We start from the raw sequence: 21,782 nt of genomic DNA, 5'->3' as shown, positions 1-21,782 counted from the left end.
AATAACCAACAAAAATTTGTATGAAAGTAAGTCCTTTTGTAAAACGGGCCCCAGGTCCGTCACTTTTGACAGCAAACCAACTATATATATTACTCGAACACTCTTACCGACTAGAACTGCAAAAACACGCTGCAATAATCCTCCTTGACAAATTATATGGCTTCCCGTTTTAGGCGTTTACATTCGGTGCTATATATCTCACCGAAAAATATTCGTCACTTGTATAAATCATGCAGGGGAAACAGCAATTAAACAGCGCACCTCCAGGGTGACCACCTCCAGCTGGTCACGCTACCGGACACCAAACTAGATCTGACCACCCTGACAAAACCGGTCCCTTTATATACTCGTAACAAAATAGTCTCAAAAGTATGGAACCCCGTTAGAACAAAATTAAAATAATATATACAAAACAATAATCAACTTCTTCACATACGCCCCCATTTATTTGCCAATATGAACAATATTGTAAATAAATCTAAATAAAATTGACTCAACTAATACGTCCTTGATACAAAGTCAGCTAATTTGTTGTCTTTACCTCGATGCCTCACTGTATACATGTACTTGTACTCTTGTAAAATCAGACTCCAAGGAAGAAGTCTAGGATTCTGTGACTTCATCATCTTAAACCACTGCAACGCTCTGTGATCCGATTCTATGATGAAATGCTTACTATACAAGTAGTTTTGAAGACGCTGCACCACCCATACAATCGCATAGCCTTCTTTTTTCCACAACGGCGAAGTGCTGTTCCCTTGAAAGTAATTTTTTTTTACTGATATATAGAATTGGATGGTACTCTGTATCCTTCTCCTGCAATAAGACCGCCCCCAGTCCTCTGTCGCTTGCATCAGTTTGTAACACAAACACCAATGTAAAGTCTGGATTCCAGAGTACGGGTACACTTACCAGATTCTTTTTCGGCTGCCTAAATGTCCTATCATGTTCCCCTGTCCATATGACTGTGTTTGGCTGTATTTTTTTAGTAAGATCAGAGAGTGAAGCAGACAAAGAAGAAAAATTGGGAATAAACTTCCTGTAAAAGTTCATAAACCCTAAGAATGATCTTACGTCTTTATATTTGTTGGAACAGGAATATCTAAAATAGCCTGTACTTTGTCTGAAGATGGCTTTACCTGACCATTTCCGACCTTGTGTCAAAGAAATTCCATTTCTCTACAACCAAACTCACATATGGGCTGTTAATCCTTCGTCCTGAATAGATCTTAAAACTACAAAATTAATGTAATCTAATGTGTTCAAGGTGACTAGGCCAGTCCTTACTGAAGATAATATCGTCAATAAAGGAATCTGAATACTCCTGATGACCTGCTAGTATTTGTCTAACCAATCTATTAAAAGTGGCTGCCGAATTCATCATTGCAAACGGCATCACACTGAACTGATAATGACCGAATGGAGTGATGAATGCACTTTTTTCTTTGGAGTCATCTTCTAGTGTAATCTGCAAATAACCCTTGGTCAAATATATCTTACTTCGATACTTAGCCTAGTCACCTAGTCGATCAATGATATCCTCAATTTGAGCATTAGGTTCTGGATCGGAAACAGTTACGTGGTTTAACCTCCGATAGTCTACACAAAACCCGATACTCTTGTTTTTCTTAGGTATAATAACGACAGGTGATGAATAAGGACTAACTGACTGCTAGATACAATCAGCTTCTATCACTGCATATAATTCCTTCTTCACTTCGTCTCTCAACATATTTGGAATCTGATATGGCTTTTGACACACAGGAACATCACTAGTAGTTACCACCTTATGTTTCAGTAAGCTAGTTCTACATGGTACATTTGTCAACACACTACTAAACTTTTCTAAACATCTCTGTAACTCACCTGTTTGTTCCTGTGATAGCGTCTGTGCTATCTTCACATCCTTTACCGTATCCCTTACATCAATCAAAGGATTTCCTATCCACTCATTGTCATCTGATATGTCTAGCGAACAAACTGCTGTTGCTACATGTACTACCTGGTCAGCATCTCTCTCTATCTATCTCTTTAACAAGTTGACGTGGTACACCTTAGTTACCCCATTATATTACTTTTACCTTATAATCTACGTGACTTGCCTTCTTCGTAATAGTAACAGGTCCCTTCCAATGAGCCAATAACTTGTAGGTACAGTACCTTTTCTCCAACCTCAAATGACCTATGTCTCGCTTTTCGATCGTAGTACCTTTTCTGTTCTTTCTTACTAACTACCTCATTCTCCAGTACAATATCTGCCATTTTTGCCAACTTCTCTCTGGTTTCTATAATGAAGCTGAGTACTGATGGTTGTAAGTGATGATCTTCATCACCTTCCTCCTCAATGCTTTCCCTAAGAATGGTCAAAGGACCCCTTACAAATCTTCCATACATCAGCTCGAAAGGAGAGAATTCCGTGTACTCCTGTGGAACTTCTCTATACGCAAATAATAAATATGGCAACAACTTGTCCCACTTATCTAATTCGTCTTTTGCGTATATTTGAAGGATTTTCTTTAGTGTGCCGTTGAATCTTTCCACCAGCCCGTTTGCCTGTGGGTGGTAAGGTGTGGTGTTCAACTTACGAATGCTTAACAAGCGACATAACTCTGTCATAGGAGAGGACATCAAGTTTGTACCTTGATCTGATAGTATCTCCTTTGGGACCCCAACTCTCGAAAACACCTCCACTAACGCCTCAGCTACTACCTCTGCCTCTTGACTTCTAAGTGGTATCGCCTCGGGATATCTTGTTGTGTAATCGCACAGAACTAGAATGTACTGATTAACTCTATTTGTTCTGGGTAATGGGCCCACTATATCAATATAGCTACCCTTTGAAACGGCGTCTCGATTGGCGGCACCTGAATTAAAGGAAGCTTACTTACTCTAGTTTTGGCTGTTCTCTTCAGGCACTTGGGACGTGACTTGTAGTACCTCTTTGTGTCCTCAAAAATACCTGGCCAGAAGAAATTCATCAGAATTCCTTCTCTTGTCTTCTTAGATGCCAAGATGTCCCGCAAGTGGAATGTCATGACCCATCGATAGTATTTGTCTTTTAAATTTTCTGGTACTACTAACTGTTTTAGTAGACTGTCTTTATCCGTTTTGAGAACCCTGTATAACAAACCTTTCTCCTTTGTTATGTAGCTTTCGCCATAGTCTGCACCCTTATTATCTATACGCTTTCTGAACCTATCAATACTCGGATCTTTACCTTGTTCTTGTATCCACTCTTCCTTTGAATCCATGACATTCACATCAGAACCGAGCTCCAGTTTCTCTTCTACCTGACTGTGTTCTGTTCGTTTTGCTGCAGATCATGCTTCTTCAGCTTGACAAGCCTCATCTAGGGACTCTCTCACTTCATTTTGTTGTCATATTCATGTCCAATAGACATATTTCTAGTTTTAAAATCTTCTTCTCCAGAACCACTGGATCAGGAAAGATTGAACTCATGCAGAATCATCCTCAGGTAGTGTAGATTCAAGTTTGTTCAATCATGACCCCCGGGGGTAGGGCGGGGCCACAATGGCTGATCTAAGTTTTGCATGCGAATATATATAAGAAAAATCTTTTAAAATATAAATTCTTCTCCAGAACCTTTGAGCCAGGAAAGATAAAATTTATGTGGATTCTAAGCATCCTCAAGTAGTGTAGATTTAAATTTGTGCAAATCATGACCGTCGATGTTAGGATGGGGCCACAATGGCTGAACATAGTTTTACACAGGAATAATAGTTATAGGAAAATTCTTTGAAAAATCCTCTTCTCGAGATCAGCAAAGCCATGATTGGAGATATTAAAATGGGAACATCCTCAGTTAGAGTCAATTCAAGTTTGTTCCAATCATGGCCCCTATAGCGGTAGGGTGGGTCATAATGGGCAATCAAAGCTTAATTTACATAGAAATATATAGGAAAAATCTTTTAAAATCTTCTCAAAAACAGCAAAGCCATTGCATGATTGGTAATATTTATATGACAGCATCCTCGGGTAGTGCAGTTTCAAGATTGTTCTAATCAGAATTCTTGGGGGTAGGGTGGGGGACACAATGTGGGGTTAATTTTTACATAGGAATATAGCTCTTTTTAAACAAATTCTGGAGAACACGTACCGAATCCATGATTAGTAATTTTTATGAAATTATGGAAGCATCCTCATGTGATTTAGATTCTGATTTGTTCAAATTATGACACCTGGGGTTAGGGTGGGGCCACAATAAGGGCTTAAAGTTTTGCATAAGAATAAATAGGAAAAAATCTTCTCCAGAACAAAAGTTTTTTTTTTCAAATTGACATGTAAGCATCTGCAAGTAGTGAAGATTCAAATTCATTCAAAGTATAAAATTTTGGAACAATCTTACTATTTCCAAGAATACTTTAGCATTTAAAATCTGCAAAATAACGGTCAAAACAAACTCATGGACTAAAAATATTTTTTTTCAATTTTCAAAGAGTTAGGATTTTCATTCATTACTAAAAAAGAAAATTCAATAAAACCACTTCTGAGAAGCATAAAACAAAGAATATCGGATCAACTGATGTTTACAAGAGGAAAATGCAAAGATTCATAATTCATCTAAACTAAAATTTTATCAAGTTGCTTTTAATAATTTCTTACGCTGCGGAAAAAATTATATTGATATATTAAAAAAGAAAACAGACAGATCAATTAGTAGCAGATTGAGACTTAGTGCTCATAACCTTGCCGTAGAAAAGGGGAGACGTACAATTATCTATACCCACAGATAAAAGAATTTGTAATATATGTAACACAGGGGAGGTTGAAGATGAATTTCATTTTCTCTTCAGCTGCCATAGATACAATAATCATAGGTTAACTTTTGAAAGGAACTTGATGAATTTTTTTAAAGGTACTTGGACACAGATTTGAAGTTAATTTTTTCTGTATAATATCACGAATTATAGATTTTAATAGCATTTCACACAAAAATTAATTAAAAATCTTATTTCATTTAAAAGTTATTAAAACTTTTCATTTTTTGGCGGGTTTGAATGACACATCCTTTCGCTTTCCTTTCGCTTTCACAAATTTTAACTTTATTCTTAATCCTTAGGAAAAGTGGCAATCTTGTTGTGTATTAATGAGAAACATTAAATCTTAAATCCAGAAAAATAATTTTATTCAGAGTAGAAATGTTAGAAAGCAAAACTCCTTCACAAGTATCGTCATTCCGTTATGTACAGAGTTAAGCAAATCGAGCACACTTGTGTTATGTACACAGTTTTTGTAAACAGGGCGAAAGCTCTGTTATTGTTTGGTGTTTACGATTCACCGGGTGCGTTAAATCGCCAAAGTCTGCTCACCACAACTGCACGGACTGACAATATATTGTGTGTTTGTTTTGCTTTCGAACATGTCTACTCCGAATTTTCTGGATTATAGTATAATTATTTTTCATTAATATACAACAAGATTGCCACCTTTCCTAAGGATTAAGAATAAAGTTAAAATTTGTGAAAGTGCAAGGATGTGTCAATCAAACCCGCGGAAAAATTTAAAATTTTAATAACTTAAATGAAATAAGATTTTTAATTAATTTTTTGTGAGAAATGCTATTAAAATATATAAGTCGTAATATTATAGAGAAAATATTAACTTCAAATCTGTGTACTATGATTATGTATAGGAGCCTCAGATTTGTAATAATGTTCCGGGGGTGGGGGTTAGTGAGGGGTCACAATGGGAGATCGAGTAATAAATAAGTTGGGAAAATCTGTAAAATAGTTCTTTTCAAGTATGACAAAGTTATTTATGCATGCTTTATTGATATAGTGACATCCTCAAGTAAAAGAAAATCCAAATCCCCCGCCCCCAACAAGTAAACTTTTCAATACTTAGCTGCAGAACTGTAGCGTTATGTTTAAATATTAGTCTTTGACCATGACGCTACAGATCCCGTAATTCAAAAAAGGTGCAATTTACAGTGCAAGATTTTTTGCGCAATTTTGGGGAGAATTTCTCCACTTTCCAGCACCGGTCCATTAGCTACCTTTCACTCCCTAATTCTAGACAAATTTTGTAGCCAATCTGTATATTTTATCTACGTCAGTCCCAACCCTTTATAAAGCTGTCTCTCATGACTAGGCAATAAACTCGCTGTGAATTTTCAGCAATCTAACAAATAATTTTAATCAAGCGAGTTTATCACTTGTAGAGACAACTATAAAGGGTTGGGAGGTGGATAAAATATACAGATTGGTTCTAGAATGTGTCTCGAATTAGGGAGTGAAAGGTAGTGATGCTGGAAAGTGGAGAAATTGTCCCCAATGTGCGCAAAAAATCTTGCGCCGTAAATTGCACCTTTTTGCATTACGGGATCTGTAGCGTTAGTGGTCAAAGACTAATATATATAACCAGAACGCTACAGATCTGCAGCTATTCAACACTGAGCTGTTTTGTGTTTTTTAACTAGCCAATGCCATGTGCTCCGGTGAGCGATGTGGCCCATGTGTCTCTTGTTTTTTTTTTGTAAATTTACGTATCACTTTATTGGATATAATTTTTTCATATACTTTACCTACTTTTTTACAATATTTTAAATTCTGTTTTCCCTTGTATAATTAGTTTTACGTATTATCATCATCTGTAGCGAATTGGTCTTTAAGGGGCTTTTCGTGTAATTAGTAACTGTATGCGGAAGTGAGTCTCGGTTTGAGAATCAATACAGTGTTATGGAGTCGGCGAATGTCTGCTGGAAATAGAAATGCAACTTGTAATGATTTTCATGGCGCAGAAACACTCTGATTTCTCGATTAAGGAACTATGGCAGAACATGAACTGGTGCAAAATTCCGTGTATACAGCACCCACCGATTATACTTCAGGGATTTCACCTATGTTAGATCAAATCAGTTTCCTAAATGGGGACGATGACATTTTACCACGAATAACTCGAATTAATTCTGCAGAGGTTGTGTACCGAGCTCATCGAAGAGCCAAATTAGTGGGCAGATATTTGATGGGAGACATTTTGGGGGAGGGTTCGTATGGAAAAGTCAAAGAAGCATTAGATACAGAGACCTTACAGAGGCGTGCAATAAAAATCATAAAAAGAAGGAAACTAAGAAAAATAAACAATGGGGAGCAAAACGTCAAAAGGTAATGCTATAGCCTTTAAGTCTTAAGCAGACAGAGCTGATGTGTGCAAACAGGTATATGAATGAAGCATTGAAAATCAATGATGGGTGAATGGTTTTCATCAATTTATGGATGTGCAGAATTTTTATTGTATGTTCAGTAAAGACGACTTTCACATTTACAAAAGTTTTTCCTCTTTGCCAGATCAATCCGGGGTCAAGCATTGTAAGACACTGTTTTTCCTCTATAGCATTACAAACTCTATGAGTCAGTATCTTACATACAGATTGTAATTGTCCGATAACATTTGAAGATTAATAGTATTGATATGTAACTTACAAAGGACAAAGTGGGAAAAATTGACAATGGGAGATAACTCTTAGACATGTGAAATTTGACTGTAAAATCAGGGAACTAATAATACAGGTTTGTCCATGCCTTGCACTGATTTAGAGTTCTGCAGAGTTCTATTATTCCTGTCAGGTTTGTTCCATGAATTACAACAAGAATAGGTTCCTGGTATAATTTAACAATGAAAACATGCTTCTGGCTAGCTGCAGATCTGTAGCTCTCTGTTTGTAAAAAATTGGATAGACAACCCAAAGAGCATCTAAACATTTTCATTTGTTCCAAATAGTCCTAGAAGGCCACAAAGTATCAATTTTAAAATATTCCATTCAAACGCCTATGTTGTCATCCTAAAATGATGTGGTTTTCTAACTGATGATGAGGTTTTCTAAGTTACACAAGGTACATAGTGTACACTCTCTGTAGAATGAATTTGTCTAGTCCTGATTGTCTGTATTCCGAAATCTTTCAAAGTCCCTTTCAGTACATTCAACAAAATGTAATGTTTTCTTATTGGGCCTGTTTCTTTGGAACCAGTGGTTACCTGATCAGGCATGTTCTCATTTTGAGAGTAATGTGTGGTTGAATTTTTCCCCAAGAAAACTCTCTGCAAAATTGCAAAAGTCTTGCCAGTGTTGACTGCATACAATATGTGTTACTGTGTACATGTTCATTATGTTTAACATGTTTTCAAAATAAATACCAGTAATATTTTTGTTTTCCATTTTCAGGGAAATTCAACTGTTGAAGAGACTTAAACACAGACACATTATTGATTTATCTGATTTGATTGAAAATGAAGAGAAACAGAAAATGTATCCTTTTTCTCTGGACCAGCTGATCATGCATATTCTTACAAAATTTAAGTTTTCATGGGACAAGGTCATATTTTAAAGCTCTTAATAAAATTGAGTTATGTTTTTAATGAAATAGGTAAATATTTTTTCACAAGATGAATGGTATGCAACTTTTTTTTTCATGAAGATGATTAAAATGCAGTAGTGCAAACATGAAAACTGGTAGATTCCCCAGACTTCATCGGTACAGATATTATAAGTCCTCCAAATATTAGAATGTGCCGTATGCTAACCATATGTCAAACAGTTTATAGAGATTTATAATTATCATGATACAAAATTAAGAAATTAAAGTTCGTGGTTTACAGCCAATGGTTGCTACACTATAGTTTAGATCCTGGGATAAATTTCAACATCTGTTTAGTATGTAATCTATATATAGTTTATGAAGTCCATCATCCTTAACAATGGCTCCAGGTATATGGTCATGGAGTTCTGTGTGGGAGAATTACAAGAATTGTTGGAAGCAGCACCAGATAAAAAATTCCCTGTTTTTCAGGCTCACAGGTTAGTTTAATCTTTAAAGTCCATACTCTCCGAAATTCTGATATTTTAGAGCATTAACAAGTTCTGATTTTAAAGCAATATGAGCTGCATTTTGGAGAATATTATTTTGCTGGTAAAATGTGTTATTATGATTTATCTGTATGTAATCTAAACCAATATGATCAATAAGACCAAAATAAAGTTATAAAATGTTTCAGAAGAAATATTTCTGTATACAGTATTATATAAGAGAGATCTGCTCACACCTCATTTCTGTATACAGTATTATATAAGAAATCATTATTGTACAGGACGACAATAATTCAATTTTGCTTTAATCAAAGCTTATAAAAAGTTCTTCCATAGCAAATATGAACAAAAGAAGTTTATAAATGTTCTATTTTTCCTGTCATTGAAATAGTCAATAACACATTTGAATTATTTTTTTTCCGATGTCAAACATGCGGCTCATATTGCTTTAAAATACATATGTACACTGTACAGTAGTTTCATATACCTGTATATGTATTCAAAGATTACTGCATTCTTTCATAATTTGTCATTAATTCATCATGTATCTTGCCTAATATGACTTGTGAGGTATATATGTACTGAGGACTTTGAATCTGCAGGTTACTGTAGACAGGGAAAATTTTGCTTCTACCGGGTATTTTATTTTTGCTACTTTTGCCCTATCCTCAGTTGGACAAATTTAAAAAGAGACAAACTCATCTTTGATATAATGTTTGAAACAAAACTGATTGGGCGATTTCAAAATGGGACAGAATTGTTTGCAAGTGTGAAAGGGCAAAAATAACCCTGTATCGGTATCTGCATGCCTATGTATTTGACTACTATAGGTATTTCCGTCAGTTGGTTGAAGGCTTGGAATACCTCCATGGGCAAGGAATTGTTCACAAAGACATCAAGCCTGGAAACTTGCTTCTGTCAACAGAGGAAATTCTGAAAATTACGGATCTAGGTGTTGCAGAGGTAAATATTGCTTATTGTACAAATGTCAGAAATGTATATGAAAAATCATGGAAGTTTCTTTCCATCTACAGATCTCTGTAATTAGTATCAGATACATGTTCCAATATTTATGACTGTTTAACCATTTGTTGTGTGACATTTTCAGGCCATTGATACTTTTGCTGTAGACGACACATGTCACACCAGTCAGGGAACCCCAGCATTCCAGCCTCCCGAGATTGCCAACGGATTGGAGTCCTTCTCTGGATTCAAAGTGGATATCTGGTCCAGCGGCGTTACACTGTAAGGGATTCAACTCCGTTCACCAAAGGAATTTCTCAGATATAGACTTAACATTTTGATTTGCATTGCTGCATTTTTATTGACAGGTACAATATGACTACAGGTGAATATCCATTTGAAGGAGACAATATATTTAAATTATTTGAAAACATTGGCAAGGGTCAGTACAAAATCCCTGAAGGAGTGGAGGATAATCTGAGAGATCTGCTCACAGGTCAGTCTAATCACCTCAACAAATCGAAAAACCTCAATTCCACAGATATTAGGTTACCATAACTATGTTTTCTTGTAAAAGCTTGGTAATACACATTAAATGAAGCTTATCTTGGAAATCATATTTATTTTGTGTTTTTCTGGTAATTGGTTTATCAGAATAATCACCTTAAGTAATAGCTCATTTGTTGTTGTTGGTTATCAGATACATAGTGCTTACTATCTTGTAGATTATCAATCTTCTATGTAAATACCTAATACTGGTTCCTTAATACAAGGCATGAAAACTAAAATGAGAGGGAGATTTTCTTTCCTGATTACATTTGTACCTTTGAAGAAGCCTTTTGTACAATTTTTTACTCAGATACAACATTGATGTATGATATAAGACTTATTCTTCCTGAACAGGGATGTTACAGTATGAGGCAGCAAACAGAGTAACTTTGCAACGGATTAAGAGACACGAGTAAGTGACTTACAGCTTATAAATGGCACATTATTGTTATTTTTGTATAAAGCTTATATTTGGTGAAGGAAATTATGTGAAAAGGTTGGTTCTTTTTGTTTATAATTTCTATTAGAGAGGTATGAATTTTTGTCCTTATGATTACCGTGCCTGTCTCCTTTACAGTTGGGTGAGGAGGAAGCACCCTGTGACCCCTGGGTTTGTGGCATTTAAGCCTATACAGGGACATGATGACATGCTGCGTGGTTTCACGGTGATACCGTATTTAGAGGACCTCCATTTCCACAACAGTGAGGAAGAAGAGGAGGAGGACCAAGAGGACCATTATTACTCAAACACGATCGACTCACATCCTCAAGTCGAGCTCAGTTCAGCTGGTGCTCAAAGTGAGTAGCATGTCAACACTCAAATATACTCAAACACGATCAACTCACATCCTCAAGTCAAGCTCAGTTCAGCTGGTGCTCAAAGTGAGTAGCATGTCAACACTCAATTATTACTCAAACAGGATTGACTCACATCCTCAAGTCAAGCTCATCTCAGCCGGGGCTCAAAGTGAGTAGTATGTCAACACTCAATTATTACTCAAACACGATCGACTCGCATCCTCAAGTCGAGCTCAGCTTTGCTCAGCCGGGCACAAAGTGAGTAGCATGTCAATTATTACTCAAACATGATCGATTCACATCCTCAAGTTGAGATCAACTAAGCTGATGCTCAAAGTGACTGAGTCAACACCTGTGTGTAACTCACTTAATCTCTATATCTTAAATACAGGTAACACTTGCCTTGATCACGTTATCTCCATACCTGTCTTTATAAAAGACACCCATCAATCATTTTCTTTATATACAGTATTTGTTCTGTATAACTCTCTTCTCAATCAATCTCCATTCTTAAATATTTATATGGTGATGTTAATTTTTTTATTGGTACATGTACTGGTATTAGTTTACTTTTTATTTTAATTTCAACCTGTCTCTTTCTCTTTATAGACTCCAGTAACAATTGTGAAGCTAACAACACAGAGAAGAAAAAGAAGAGGAAGTCAAAGGGCGGGCTACTCAGTTCCTGTCGTCCGTCGTAACAATTACCAAGTTATACACAACTTAATAGGGAGGGGGACCTGTAATCAGGGGGCGGGGCACTTCAGGGTAGGGGATATTTGTGTGGGCGGGATCAGCTTTAACATTAGTCTCAATATAACCTCCAAAGGCCGAGGACCAGTGTTTTTCTGTTTGGTGCAGACTAGATTGTACATAACAGAGCTAACTGTGATTTGTTTTTATTATGGTAGTTAAGTTTGTATATCCATTCCATTGATGTCATGTCAAAAAGCCTCAATGAAATCACTTGTATATAAAAAAAGAACACAGTGTTTGTTATTTTTTCAATGAATTTTATATGCCCATATCAGATGGGCTTATTATGGTATGGTGTTCATGTCCTCCCATCTCTCTGTTAGCTGTTTTTGAGTTTAGCTCATAACTTTTGCAATGAGGCTTCAAATCATCAAGCTTGTTCAGCTCAAAAGATGTGTTACATGCGAAAAGTAGGTCATACCTTCAAATAAAAAAAAAAAACACTGAAAAAAAAACGAATCTGCCTCTTGATTTGAAGGCTACTAGTATTTGGCCTAGAATTGTCAGACCTGACCAATATCTTAGAAGGTGAAATGCCCTTTCATAAGGTCAAAAAATCCTTTGATATCAAGGTGATATGTAAACACAACTTATTTAAAGGGAGATCAATCCTGCAAGTGCATTGCAGTTTTCATCTTAAATACATTTTAATGATATTATAAAACAGCTATATACAATTTTTTGTTTCTAAAAATGAAAAGACTTAAGAGTATATCACACAACAGATTAATGTCACTTGGGAATAATGTAATCCCAATAACTAAGTTACGGAGTGTCATATGACTCGATAAGATGAAGAATAAAATATTTTAAATCTAATGAACAAAATGAATTTAGTACTTTTGATATTTTATTAGGCTGTGCATTGTTCAACATTCATAAAAATTACAGGGAACAGAACTGCATATTGGGAATTTGTGGCATTTCACATGACTAGTTGAGAAATAAATGTATATGATGTACCATTTGTTCCAATTAACTGTAGCAGAGGAGAAGAACATCAAAATTTAAGAACAGAGAAATGAGTTCTTGACGTGATTTGTTTCTGGTTAAAATGAATAAACAGTATTGAGATGTGATCTTGGGCCATTGCAGTACAACTGAATTATAAACATCAGGTGAAGAGCAAAGAAAAACATCCCTTCGATTCAGAATGTTGGAAGACTTTTGTCTCCATATTTAAGTATGATTACTGTACACAAATTTTCGAAATTGGACAAAACATGATAATTACAATTTAACTCTGTCAATTCTGATGTCAAGTAGATGCCTAAACTATGATGTCAAATTTTATTGTTGAATCACAGCAAATGACTTGGTCTGTACACCGTACTGCCACTTGATATATTCAGTTATTGGACTTGAACCTTGTCCCATCTTGGCCTACTTTTGGGATAACACAATGCTGGGTGTTCTCTGTTCTCACTTGTTGATTGTCACGTGGGATCAGCCAGTCTTGGACACTTCTGTGAAGCTTTCTCTTTATTGTTCTCAGTTTTAGCTATCCGTGATCCAAACTGGATAGCTCTCTTTGGAAACAGAGCTGACTTGATCAGTCCCAGCTTCACGGCACAGGCCCTCAGGAGGATCTTCTCCCCTAGTCCCCGGGGGTAGCGTAGATCAGCCTGTTATATAATGGGGAAATATAATTAAGATTTTATTGTAAAATTGGATTAATTAAGTTTTTATAATTTACACAAAGAAGGAGATGAAAGAAAACATTAATTAATTGGATGGATAAATAATTTCTCAGACAGACCTTGGTTTGTATAGGAATAGACTGAAGGTAGGACACAACATTCTCATCAAGAAATGGAAATCTGGCTTCCTTTCCATGATCTGTCACAACTCTGAAAATATATGTTAGGATTTAATACATATCCAGTCCTTCAACTTCGATTGCCTAAAAATAATTCACAGTTCACCTTTTGTATTTGGAACACTTTATCTTGAATACCCTGGGTATGCCCTAGTGAATCAAAAGTCTCAATCACTCTTTCTTTTAAGTATCTAAACATAAATCTATTTAAACCTCAATTTTTGAATCCTTGGATTGTCCTTTTTTGCCCCATAGATTTTAAGTTGATTTGAATGTCACACTTTACATTAAGATGTGTGTCATTTTCATTTATGGACTTAAAAAACCCATGAGACTTCCTGGAGATGCCCAAGTGATGATAATCTTGGTGATAATATTTATGGATTACCTGTCATCCCTTCCTAGATTTCTGGCAGAAATTCTCTGAACTTCCATTTCTACTTCATCAATAAGGCCCTGCCATCCTAACTCCCTACAAATATTACAGTTGAAGAAGATTGACTACTGTAAAGGTTAACTTATATGATATTGACAAAAAACTTCAGTAGACCAGAGCTCCAGATAATTTCTTACCCCAAAGTGTATTTACTCCCTGATTTTCAAATCAATGCAGATTTTGATTTTCATCAAAATGATTGATGAGTATTTTGTTTATATATAAATGTTTTGACCTTTATTTTGATTTTGAGCATGTAATCGAAGTAATGTTTTTGAAGAGGGAAAAAAACCACAAAGGTCAGTTCCTGCATTTATTAAATAAACCAACAAAACTTTTGCTAAAATTGGGAAGCATCCTTTTTACAAGGAAGATTATACAGTAGGTCAAGGTACCATAGAGTCAGAGACACAGAAAAATTTCCCTTCATTTAACATATCGTATCAAGAGTAAACTGAGAGAAAAGAATCTTTGTAAATACATGGCAAGTTGAGAGAAATGAAAAATTGGCTATGAACCGATAATAAAAAAGTTATGCCTAGTGCATAGTCTTTCTATTCATAGAAATTGATTTAATCTAGATCTCTGATTCTTCCGACCGAATTTGAGATCATTGTCACCGTTACTAGAATATTCCTGGTCATTAAAAGGCTTTGAAATCTTAACTTCGTTTGGAGAAAAATTAAACACTGAATTAACCTCAATTCATATCATTAAGTAAATTGTACCTGCATTTTTTAACCTATTGTACGCAGTACTTTCGTGATGAAATGCATATCTACGATTGCTAATGCGTAATTGTACACCCTATTTTTATTTTCAATGCATTTTTTGTAAAATTCAATGCGTATTTCTACAAATATGCACCTTATCTGGAGCTCTGAGTAGACAGTGCAATTGATAGTAAAAAAAACATAGTTTTAGGTGTTTAAAAAAACTATTAATGTGGCTCAACTTCAAAGAAATCTGAGTATTCTATGCTTTAATAATCTTTACAAATAATAACTCACTCAAATTTTCCTCTGTGTCTGGAATATCCAGCAAACTGCTCATCAGCACCCATGCCACACAATATTACCTAGAGAAAGTTAAACATGCAGAAAGTTAGCTCTCAGTCAACACAATATTACCTATAGAGACAGATAGTGTAACTAAAATCTCCAAACTACACAATATTACTTACAGAAATAAGTATCAAACATCAAGATCTCATACTTGTTGACCTCATTAAATAAGGGTCAGAAAGCTTTCATTAACCTCTACCCTTACATAAGATAACATTAATTCATATGCTACAATGAAAAGTAAATGAAATCTGTGTGTACACAATAAGATAAACCATGCCAAAGAAACTGTACACACCTTAGCACTACTTTTGTACGGAATCCCAACATGCTCTCCATTCCCCAGAATACCCTCTCCTCTGGCAGCAAACCACACAGCACATCCAATGCTATCATCAAGTACAGTCTCCAACGGATACACAAGATGGCGGATGTGTTCTGCTCTGTAATGATATAAATGTACACAAGTTTATTAAGCATGTAGTATTAAAAGAAATCTCATTCAATGCTGCAGTATGAATAGTTTGATGTTGAAGATACAGAAGTTAAACACAGGTCTCTTAATTATCAGTATTCAGAGTTATCCTTCTCTTGTAAACCTGTTCAGCAGATGAATACATGATTAAAAAAACAAATTTGTAAAAGTGCCATAAAACATTAATTCCTTGAATTTCCAGAGGTTGGATCGGGTGCCTTGGAGGAGTAAACACCCCCTGTGTACGAGTCAAAGCCTCCTTGAACCCTGTGCATTGATCAGGTCAGAGATTTAGCATGATGTAGATATAAATAATGCCCTTTGAAGATTTAATCACACATTTATCATTTCAAATTACAAATTAAGTACTGTAAGTTTACCTTTGTTTTTGTAATTCAGCAATGCTTACATTCACCTGTTAACATTAATAAAAAAAAAAAAACATAGAGTAAAGTTACTACTGTGGTACAGAATATCAACAAGAGAACACATTGATAAATGACAATGATATATCAGTAATTATCTGTTACTCTGCTTTACCATAACAAAGTTCCACTTCCTGTCTGGATTGAGTTCCTGTACAGCTACTATCCCAGTCTGTCTGTCTGGAACATTCCAAGCTTCCTCCACACTTGGATTTCTATGAATGTTAATTAAAGCCTCATTTATAACAAAATGATGACAATTGTGAACCATTTTAGTCAAGAGTTCTGAATTACATGTATAGGTCAAACGATATTTTTTAACAGTCAGACATACTGCCAGCCATTCCAGCAATAACAATACAACTCATCATTGAAGGAGCGAGATAAACAGTAAATACATATGTAATCTGTACTAATCATACATGTACCAAAAAAATTATACCTTTGCTTTTGTGGAACAATTCTTTCAAAGGCTACATTGATAAGGTCTACAGGCTCATGGGCTGGCAGACACCTAAAGAATGGAAAAAGAAAATTCCATATATAAAAAGGAACAGACCTTTTCCATATTACTTTTTAATAAAATCAACAGTGTACTTAATAAATCAAAATCTTCATACTTGTCAACCAAAGCCGCTATCACTGCCGAGTCCACTCCTCCAGAGAATAACACGGCAACCTTGGCTGGTCCTCTCACCACTCCATCTTCTTGATTTAGACTTACATTACTCAACTCACTGGACACAGAACACTCTACTGACTCAGATTTTAACTTGTGAATCTCATCTGCATTCTCTAAGTCTGAGGAGTTGTATGAAGTTGATGGATTAACACGATATTTATAATCTCCATGAGACAACATAACCTGATTAAACACACGATCTGTTACACTCTGTAATAGTAGACGAATAAGGTCATCCACACACGACTTAAACTGAGTTTCTCCTAGTAAGTTATGTATCACCGACTCCTGATCCTTAGTTATAACCTTGGAGGGGTCAAGGTCGGGAAGAGTTTTGTTTAATGGTGGAATATTTTTATTGAGGTGGCAGTCAGGGTGTAGGTCGATCTTTACATTACAGTCTGAGTTGCCCATTAATCCTGACCGTAGGTTTTCAGTAGTTATTGGCTCCATAGTTCCTGGCCACACAGCATCAGTCCAGGTGTACAGGGTCATGTTTAAAAACTCTGTGTGTGTGAGGTCAACTGAATAAATCCCAATAGAAGGAACCTCCTGTAAATCCTGAAATCAAAATAGGGAAATAGAAATTAAGAAACAGTTTTGTTCTAATCTACAGTACATTTAAACAAAATGGTTTCTTTACTAAATGAGGAGTCAGGATGTTTGGACATTAATATGACTCACTGTGCCCAACTGGTGGGTTTATTGTGTGTGTTGTAAAACCTTCCTTAGTATATGTAAGTGAGAGATAAATTTGTAAAAATCATGGAATTAGGGTTAGGGTGGCTCTGTAAAAGGGTGTCATTGATTTGTAAAAAAAAATATACATTGAATAAGATTTTGAAAAAAAATTCTTTAATCTAATTTTTTCTCAAACTTAAGACTTAAGAACAGTAACTGCAAGATTAGTAATAAATATGCAAGCATCTCCTTGTGATAATACAAGTGTTCTGTTGTTTAGGATATCCCAATTAGAGAGAGATTGATACCTCAGTGTTTTGTCGCACGGATGTCAAAATGAAGGGGTCGTTCTTCTTTTCTGGTAAGTGCCAACAAAGGCTTCGTCTTCCAAAGAAGTCTCTTCCAAACCACAATCTTTTCTTTTCTTCCTGGAAGTAAATTATGTTGTTTAAAATCCAATATATATTTTCTTATTCATATTTTGTCAATTTTTTTTACCTCTTCTACTTGGGTTTAGATCTGCATTCAAGAAAATGTATACAGCCTACTCCGGATATATTGAAATTTAGGGGACCATGAAAATTATTTCAATATATCCGTAATTCAATATAAGCGAAATCGTGAAGCCGCCATTTTCAATCCCGATTTTAAATTAAAGAACAAACCCGAACAAATTAATTTTGTCATTGTTTACCTATAACAGTGTACAGATTACATGAAATATTAGTATTTGAACGTATAAATAATTGTTTTTCTTTCTTTTTTATCAATCTTCAACTTCATTATTATTCCCCGATCGCATTTATTCACATTCTGGAGAAAAATCACTGATGTCAAACTGCTAAACGCTGCATGTATTTTATCGTAAGTGTACTCCTGACGGGTTGATCTCTTAGCTTTGAATTTAGGTTTATCATTAGCAATTAACAGTACGTATTTAATTCGAAAGTTAAGTTTTTTCTAGATCTATGGGGGTTACTATGTTGCCTTTAGCCTAAGTACTTCCGTATGTAATATATACATGGAAACAAAGAATTTAGCAGTAAATAATTGTATTTCGTAAGAGCAGTATAAAAACACATCAGGTGAAAACTTAATTATTCACACGTTTTTAAATCAACTGGTCAGTCAGGCATAATTTCTGTCGCCAACTTAAATAACAGCCGCCAGGGAGTACTTCAATATAACCGTTATGAAAACAACTCATTATCACCTGTGGGGACCGATCAGTGGCTTCAATATAAGTGATATTTCAATATAGCCGATTTCAATATAACCGTTATTTTAATACAAAGAATATGAGAGTCAAAAACTGGGGATTTATTTTTATTTCAAAATAAGCGGAATTTCAAAATAAGCGAGTTCAATATAAGTGGAGTAAGCTGTATTAAACTCAGTCAAAAGTTTACAGAAATGAACAGAATTAAAATGTATATTTCTCTGTGTGTGTGTGTCATTTACCAACAATGCCCTGTTAATATTTAAAAAGAAACCTACATACTTACCTATAAAAATATTTGTCAAAATACATAAAAAAGTAATGATCACCCTCTCTAAGCTTACCTGCCAATAAACGAATGCCCATGGCCCGTGTATTTTTGAAAATGTATCAATCACATGCTGTGGATCTGCTTTTTCAGACAGTATTTCAAACAGCACAGCTGTGTCATTTTTCTCCTCTGCGATCTTTTAAGAAAAAATGTTGGCCAGTCAGAAAGACTTGTATGTTTATATGTACGGTCAAATATATATTAAATCTTTATAAAAATCAAGCAACATTTCCCCAAGCTTTACGATAAATTGAAGATTTTGGGAACAGATACTGACTTGTAACCCCCCAAATATCTCTCCATTCCACAAAAGACAGTTTCCGTGTTTATCTGTTTTCGGCTGTGGAGTAAGTGGTCCCCTCATGTGTAGCACATGTCCAGTAAGGGTTAACTTTGTCTGCGAATCGATGGTAACCACAGTCTGAGAACTTGCATCTGGGCCTCTATTCTTAAGTCTTGAGCAACTAAATGTATAATCCTGTGAAAAGAAATAACACAGAGAAATGATTGCTAAGCGTGCTAAAAAAAAAAATACCACAAACAGTTACTCTAATTATACATTCTTTAAAACGTTTGTAATCTTTAAATATATAAGGAAATCCTTGCCTCATTTTCTCCCCGAAGTAAAACACAACAAATTCCACACATGATATCTAAAAAAAATATTCACTCTACTGTAACAACTGTGTAAATACTGTTATACATGTGGTATCATCAGGCGTGTTTACTGTCAACTACCGAACTCAAAACAAGAAGACATGAAGATAAGTTAATTTTTAAACCTATAATGAGCGGAATTCAAAATTCCGTATTATTTGTTGACAAATTAAAAGTATGATGCAGAGCTTTTTCCAATCTTTTCTTGTTTTGGCCTTTTTCCTGGTTTATTATTTGTTTTTATTCTGATATTTTCTATAGTATTTATGATAAAAATATAGAAAAAGAAATTTGTCGGCACTAATTGTAGAAAGAAGGAATTAATTAAGGGACCATGCAAAATTTATCCTAATGATGTACAAAACAATTTTTTTTTTAAATGACATGTTCCATTGCTTTCTTACTCAAAAAAGATATTTGTGCCATGCCTTTAGACTTAAAAAAAAGTTACTGAGATGTTAGTAAGATTACTGGGACAAAAATAATAAAAAGTACAAACGAAGCTAACTATTATAGTTACTGAAGAAATCTTTCAAATTACAGATATTTCAAACATAGATGAGGGTTTTTTTTGTTTCTTCATATTCATAAAACTCTTATTAATATTGTTTGTTACTTTTTTTTTTATTTTTTTCCCCATTAATTTGAAGATTTATGATGCCATTTGTATCCCTCGTTTGACTATAACATATTTGACTTTTTAAAGAATATTTTTTTGTGGAATAAAATAATTTTTTTTAAATATAATGAATATGTCTCTTGAGTTAAGTATTGTAGCTCATTTTGAAAAAAGTGTGTGTCCCATAGATAAAAAAAAAATTGTTCAACGACACCACTTACCGTTACCCTGACCTAAAAAGAGACATTTGTTTATATTCCATTTTAAGCCCATTTATAAAAAAAAGTAATTTTCAACGATTTTCCCTAGCCCTGTAAATGGGACGAATTCAAACAGAGACATCATTCAACGCTTTATTTACATAGAAATACAAATACTTTGAAATTGAAATGATATCCAGCGCATCTTTCATAAATATTGATTATCGAATATTAAAAATTCTGTGCATGTATTATACTGTTACGCAGAATTGATAAAGAATGTGATACAAATTTTATTCTTAAATAAAATTCGAAATTTGAACAGTATTTAAACCCCTCCCAAAGTATCAGTACAAAGAGGGTCTGGAGATTCAGGGAACTTAAGACAATTAATGAATCAGCGTCAATTACAAAGTTGATTATTATTGATAAATACAAGAATACAAGGGATTCAGAACTGTAAAATTAAGGATCCAACCACGGGCACTGCAGTTATGTAAATATTGAGTATGTGCAGGTATAAAAAGGCCATTCTTTTTAATGCTTGCACATACTTAATATTTACAAACTTCCAGTGCCCATGGATCCTTCCGTAAAGGATGCTAACAATTGTCTTGCACCACCAGTACTCTTGGGAGAATTATTATCGATGATAAGCTACATTAAACTGAACTTTCATTTTAAATAATAGGTTCGAGTCACGTCAATCCTGTGTACAAGTCTATGGATAGATTCAAACACCGTCATCCTTTTAGTCTTTGGATAGATTCAAACAACATCAAACCTGTAAATCTACACCGCCATATTATAAGTCTATGGATAGATTCGAACACTGCCATATCATAAGTCTATGGATAGATTCGAACAGCTCTATATTTTAAGTCTATGAATAGATTCGAACAACGTCATCCTGTAGGTCTTTGGATAGATTCGAACACCGTCAATTATGGAAGTATACGGATAGATTCTAACACAATCATCCTGTAAGTCTGTGGATATAGAATTGAACACCGTCAATCCTGTAAGTCTGTAGATAAATTCTAACATCATCCTGTAAGTGTATGGATAGATTCAAACACCGTCAATAATGTAAGTCTATGAATAGATTCGAAACCTTCAATAATGGAAGTAAATGGATAGATTCGAAACCGTCATCCGTCAAGTCTTTGGAATGATTCGAACAACATCAATCCTGTAAATCTACACTGCCATGTTGTAAGTCTATGGATAGATTCGAACACCGCCATATTATAAGTCTGTAAATAGATTCGAACAACGTCATCC

The 21,782-nt window shown here is 34.9% G+C and overlaps 2 protein-coding genes across 3 annotated transcripts; one reads left to right on the top strand and one right to left on the bottom strand.

Annotated features, from left to right (window-relative positions):
- The first annotated feature begins 6,662 nt into the window (after positions 1–6,662).
- Positions 6,663–12,119, top strand: LOC134240503 (serine/threonine-protein kinase STK11-like). 2 transcript variants are annotated; one of them, XR_009986461.1, is made up of 9 exons: positions 6,663–7,124; positions 8,183–8,266; positions 8,726–8,815; positions 9,655–9,787; positions 9,933–10,069; positions 10,156–10,283; positions 10,691–10,748; positions 10,914–11,218; positions 11,744–11,883. XR_009986461.1 is itself a non-coding variant. In XM_062722595.1 (9 exons), exons 1-9 carry the CDS (start codon positions 6,790–6,792, stop codon positions 11,833–11,835), a joined length of 1,278 nt encoding a protein of 425 aa, XP_062578579.1. In that variant the 5' UTR covers positions 6,663–6,789; the 3' UTR covers positions 11,836–12,119. The 2 variants fall into 2 exon arrangements, 1 of the variants encoding a protein (XP_062578579.1); XM_062722595.1 differs by having other exon boundaries at positions 10,914–11,134; positions 11,744–12,119.
- A 589-nt stretch (positions 12,120–12,708) lies between these two features.
- LOC134240524 (asparagine synthetase domain-containing protein 1-like) lies at positions 12,709–19,670 on the bottom strand. The gene is made up of 13 exons (XM_062722623.1): positions 19,629–19,670; positions 19,300–19,500; positions 19,036–19,158; positions 17,781–17,900; positions 16,730–17,352; positions 16,552–16,623; positions 16,225–16,324; positions 16,065–16,099; positions 15,508–15,652; positions 15,156–15,223; positions 14,098–14,181; positions 13,650–13,740; positions 12,709–13,515 (listed from the first exon to the last, which is right to left on the bottom strand). The coding sequence occupies exons 1-13, from the start codon at positions 19,668–19,670 to the stop codon at positions 13,327–13,329; spliced, it is 1,893 nt and encodes a 630-aa protein (XP_062578607.1). The 3' UTR covers positions 12,709–13,326.
- Positions 19,671–21,782: the final 2,112 nt, after the last annotated feature.

This window comes from Saccostrea cucullata, unplaced genomic scaffold, assembly GCF_032062105.1.
Source record: "Saccostrea cucullata isolate Sc308-1 unplaced genomic scaffold, CSIRO_AGI_Scuc_v1 ctg175, whole genome shotgun sequence".
Classification (NCBI taxonomy): Eukaryota; Metazoa; Mollusca; class Bivalvia; order Ostreida; family Ostreidae; genus Saccostrea; species Saccostrea cuccullata.
The sequence above is the reverse complement of the archived record's forward strand: the minus strand, read 5'-3'. Positions and strand labels throughout refer to the sequence as shown.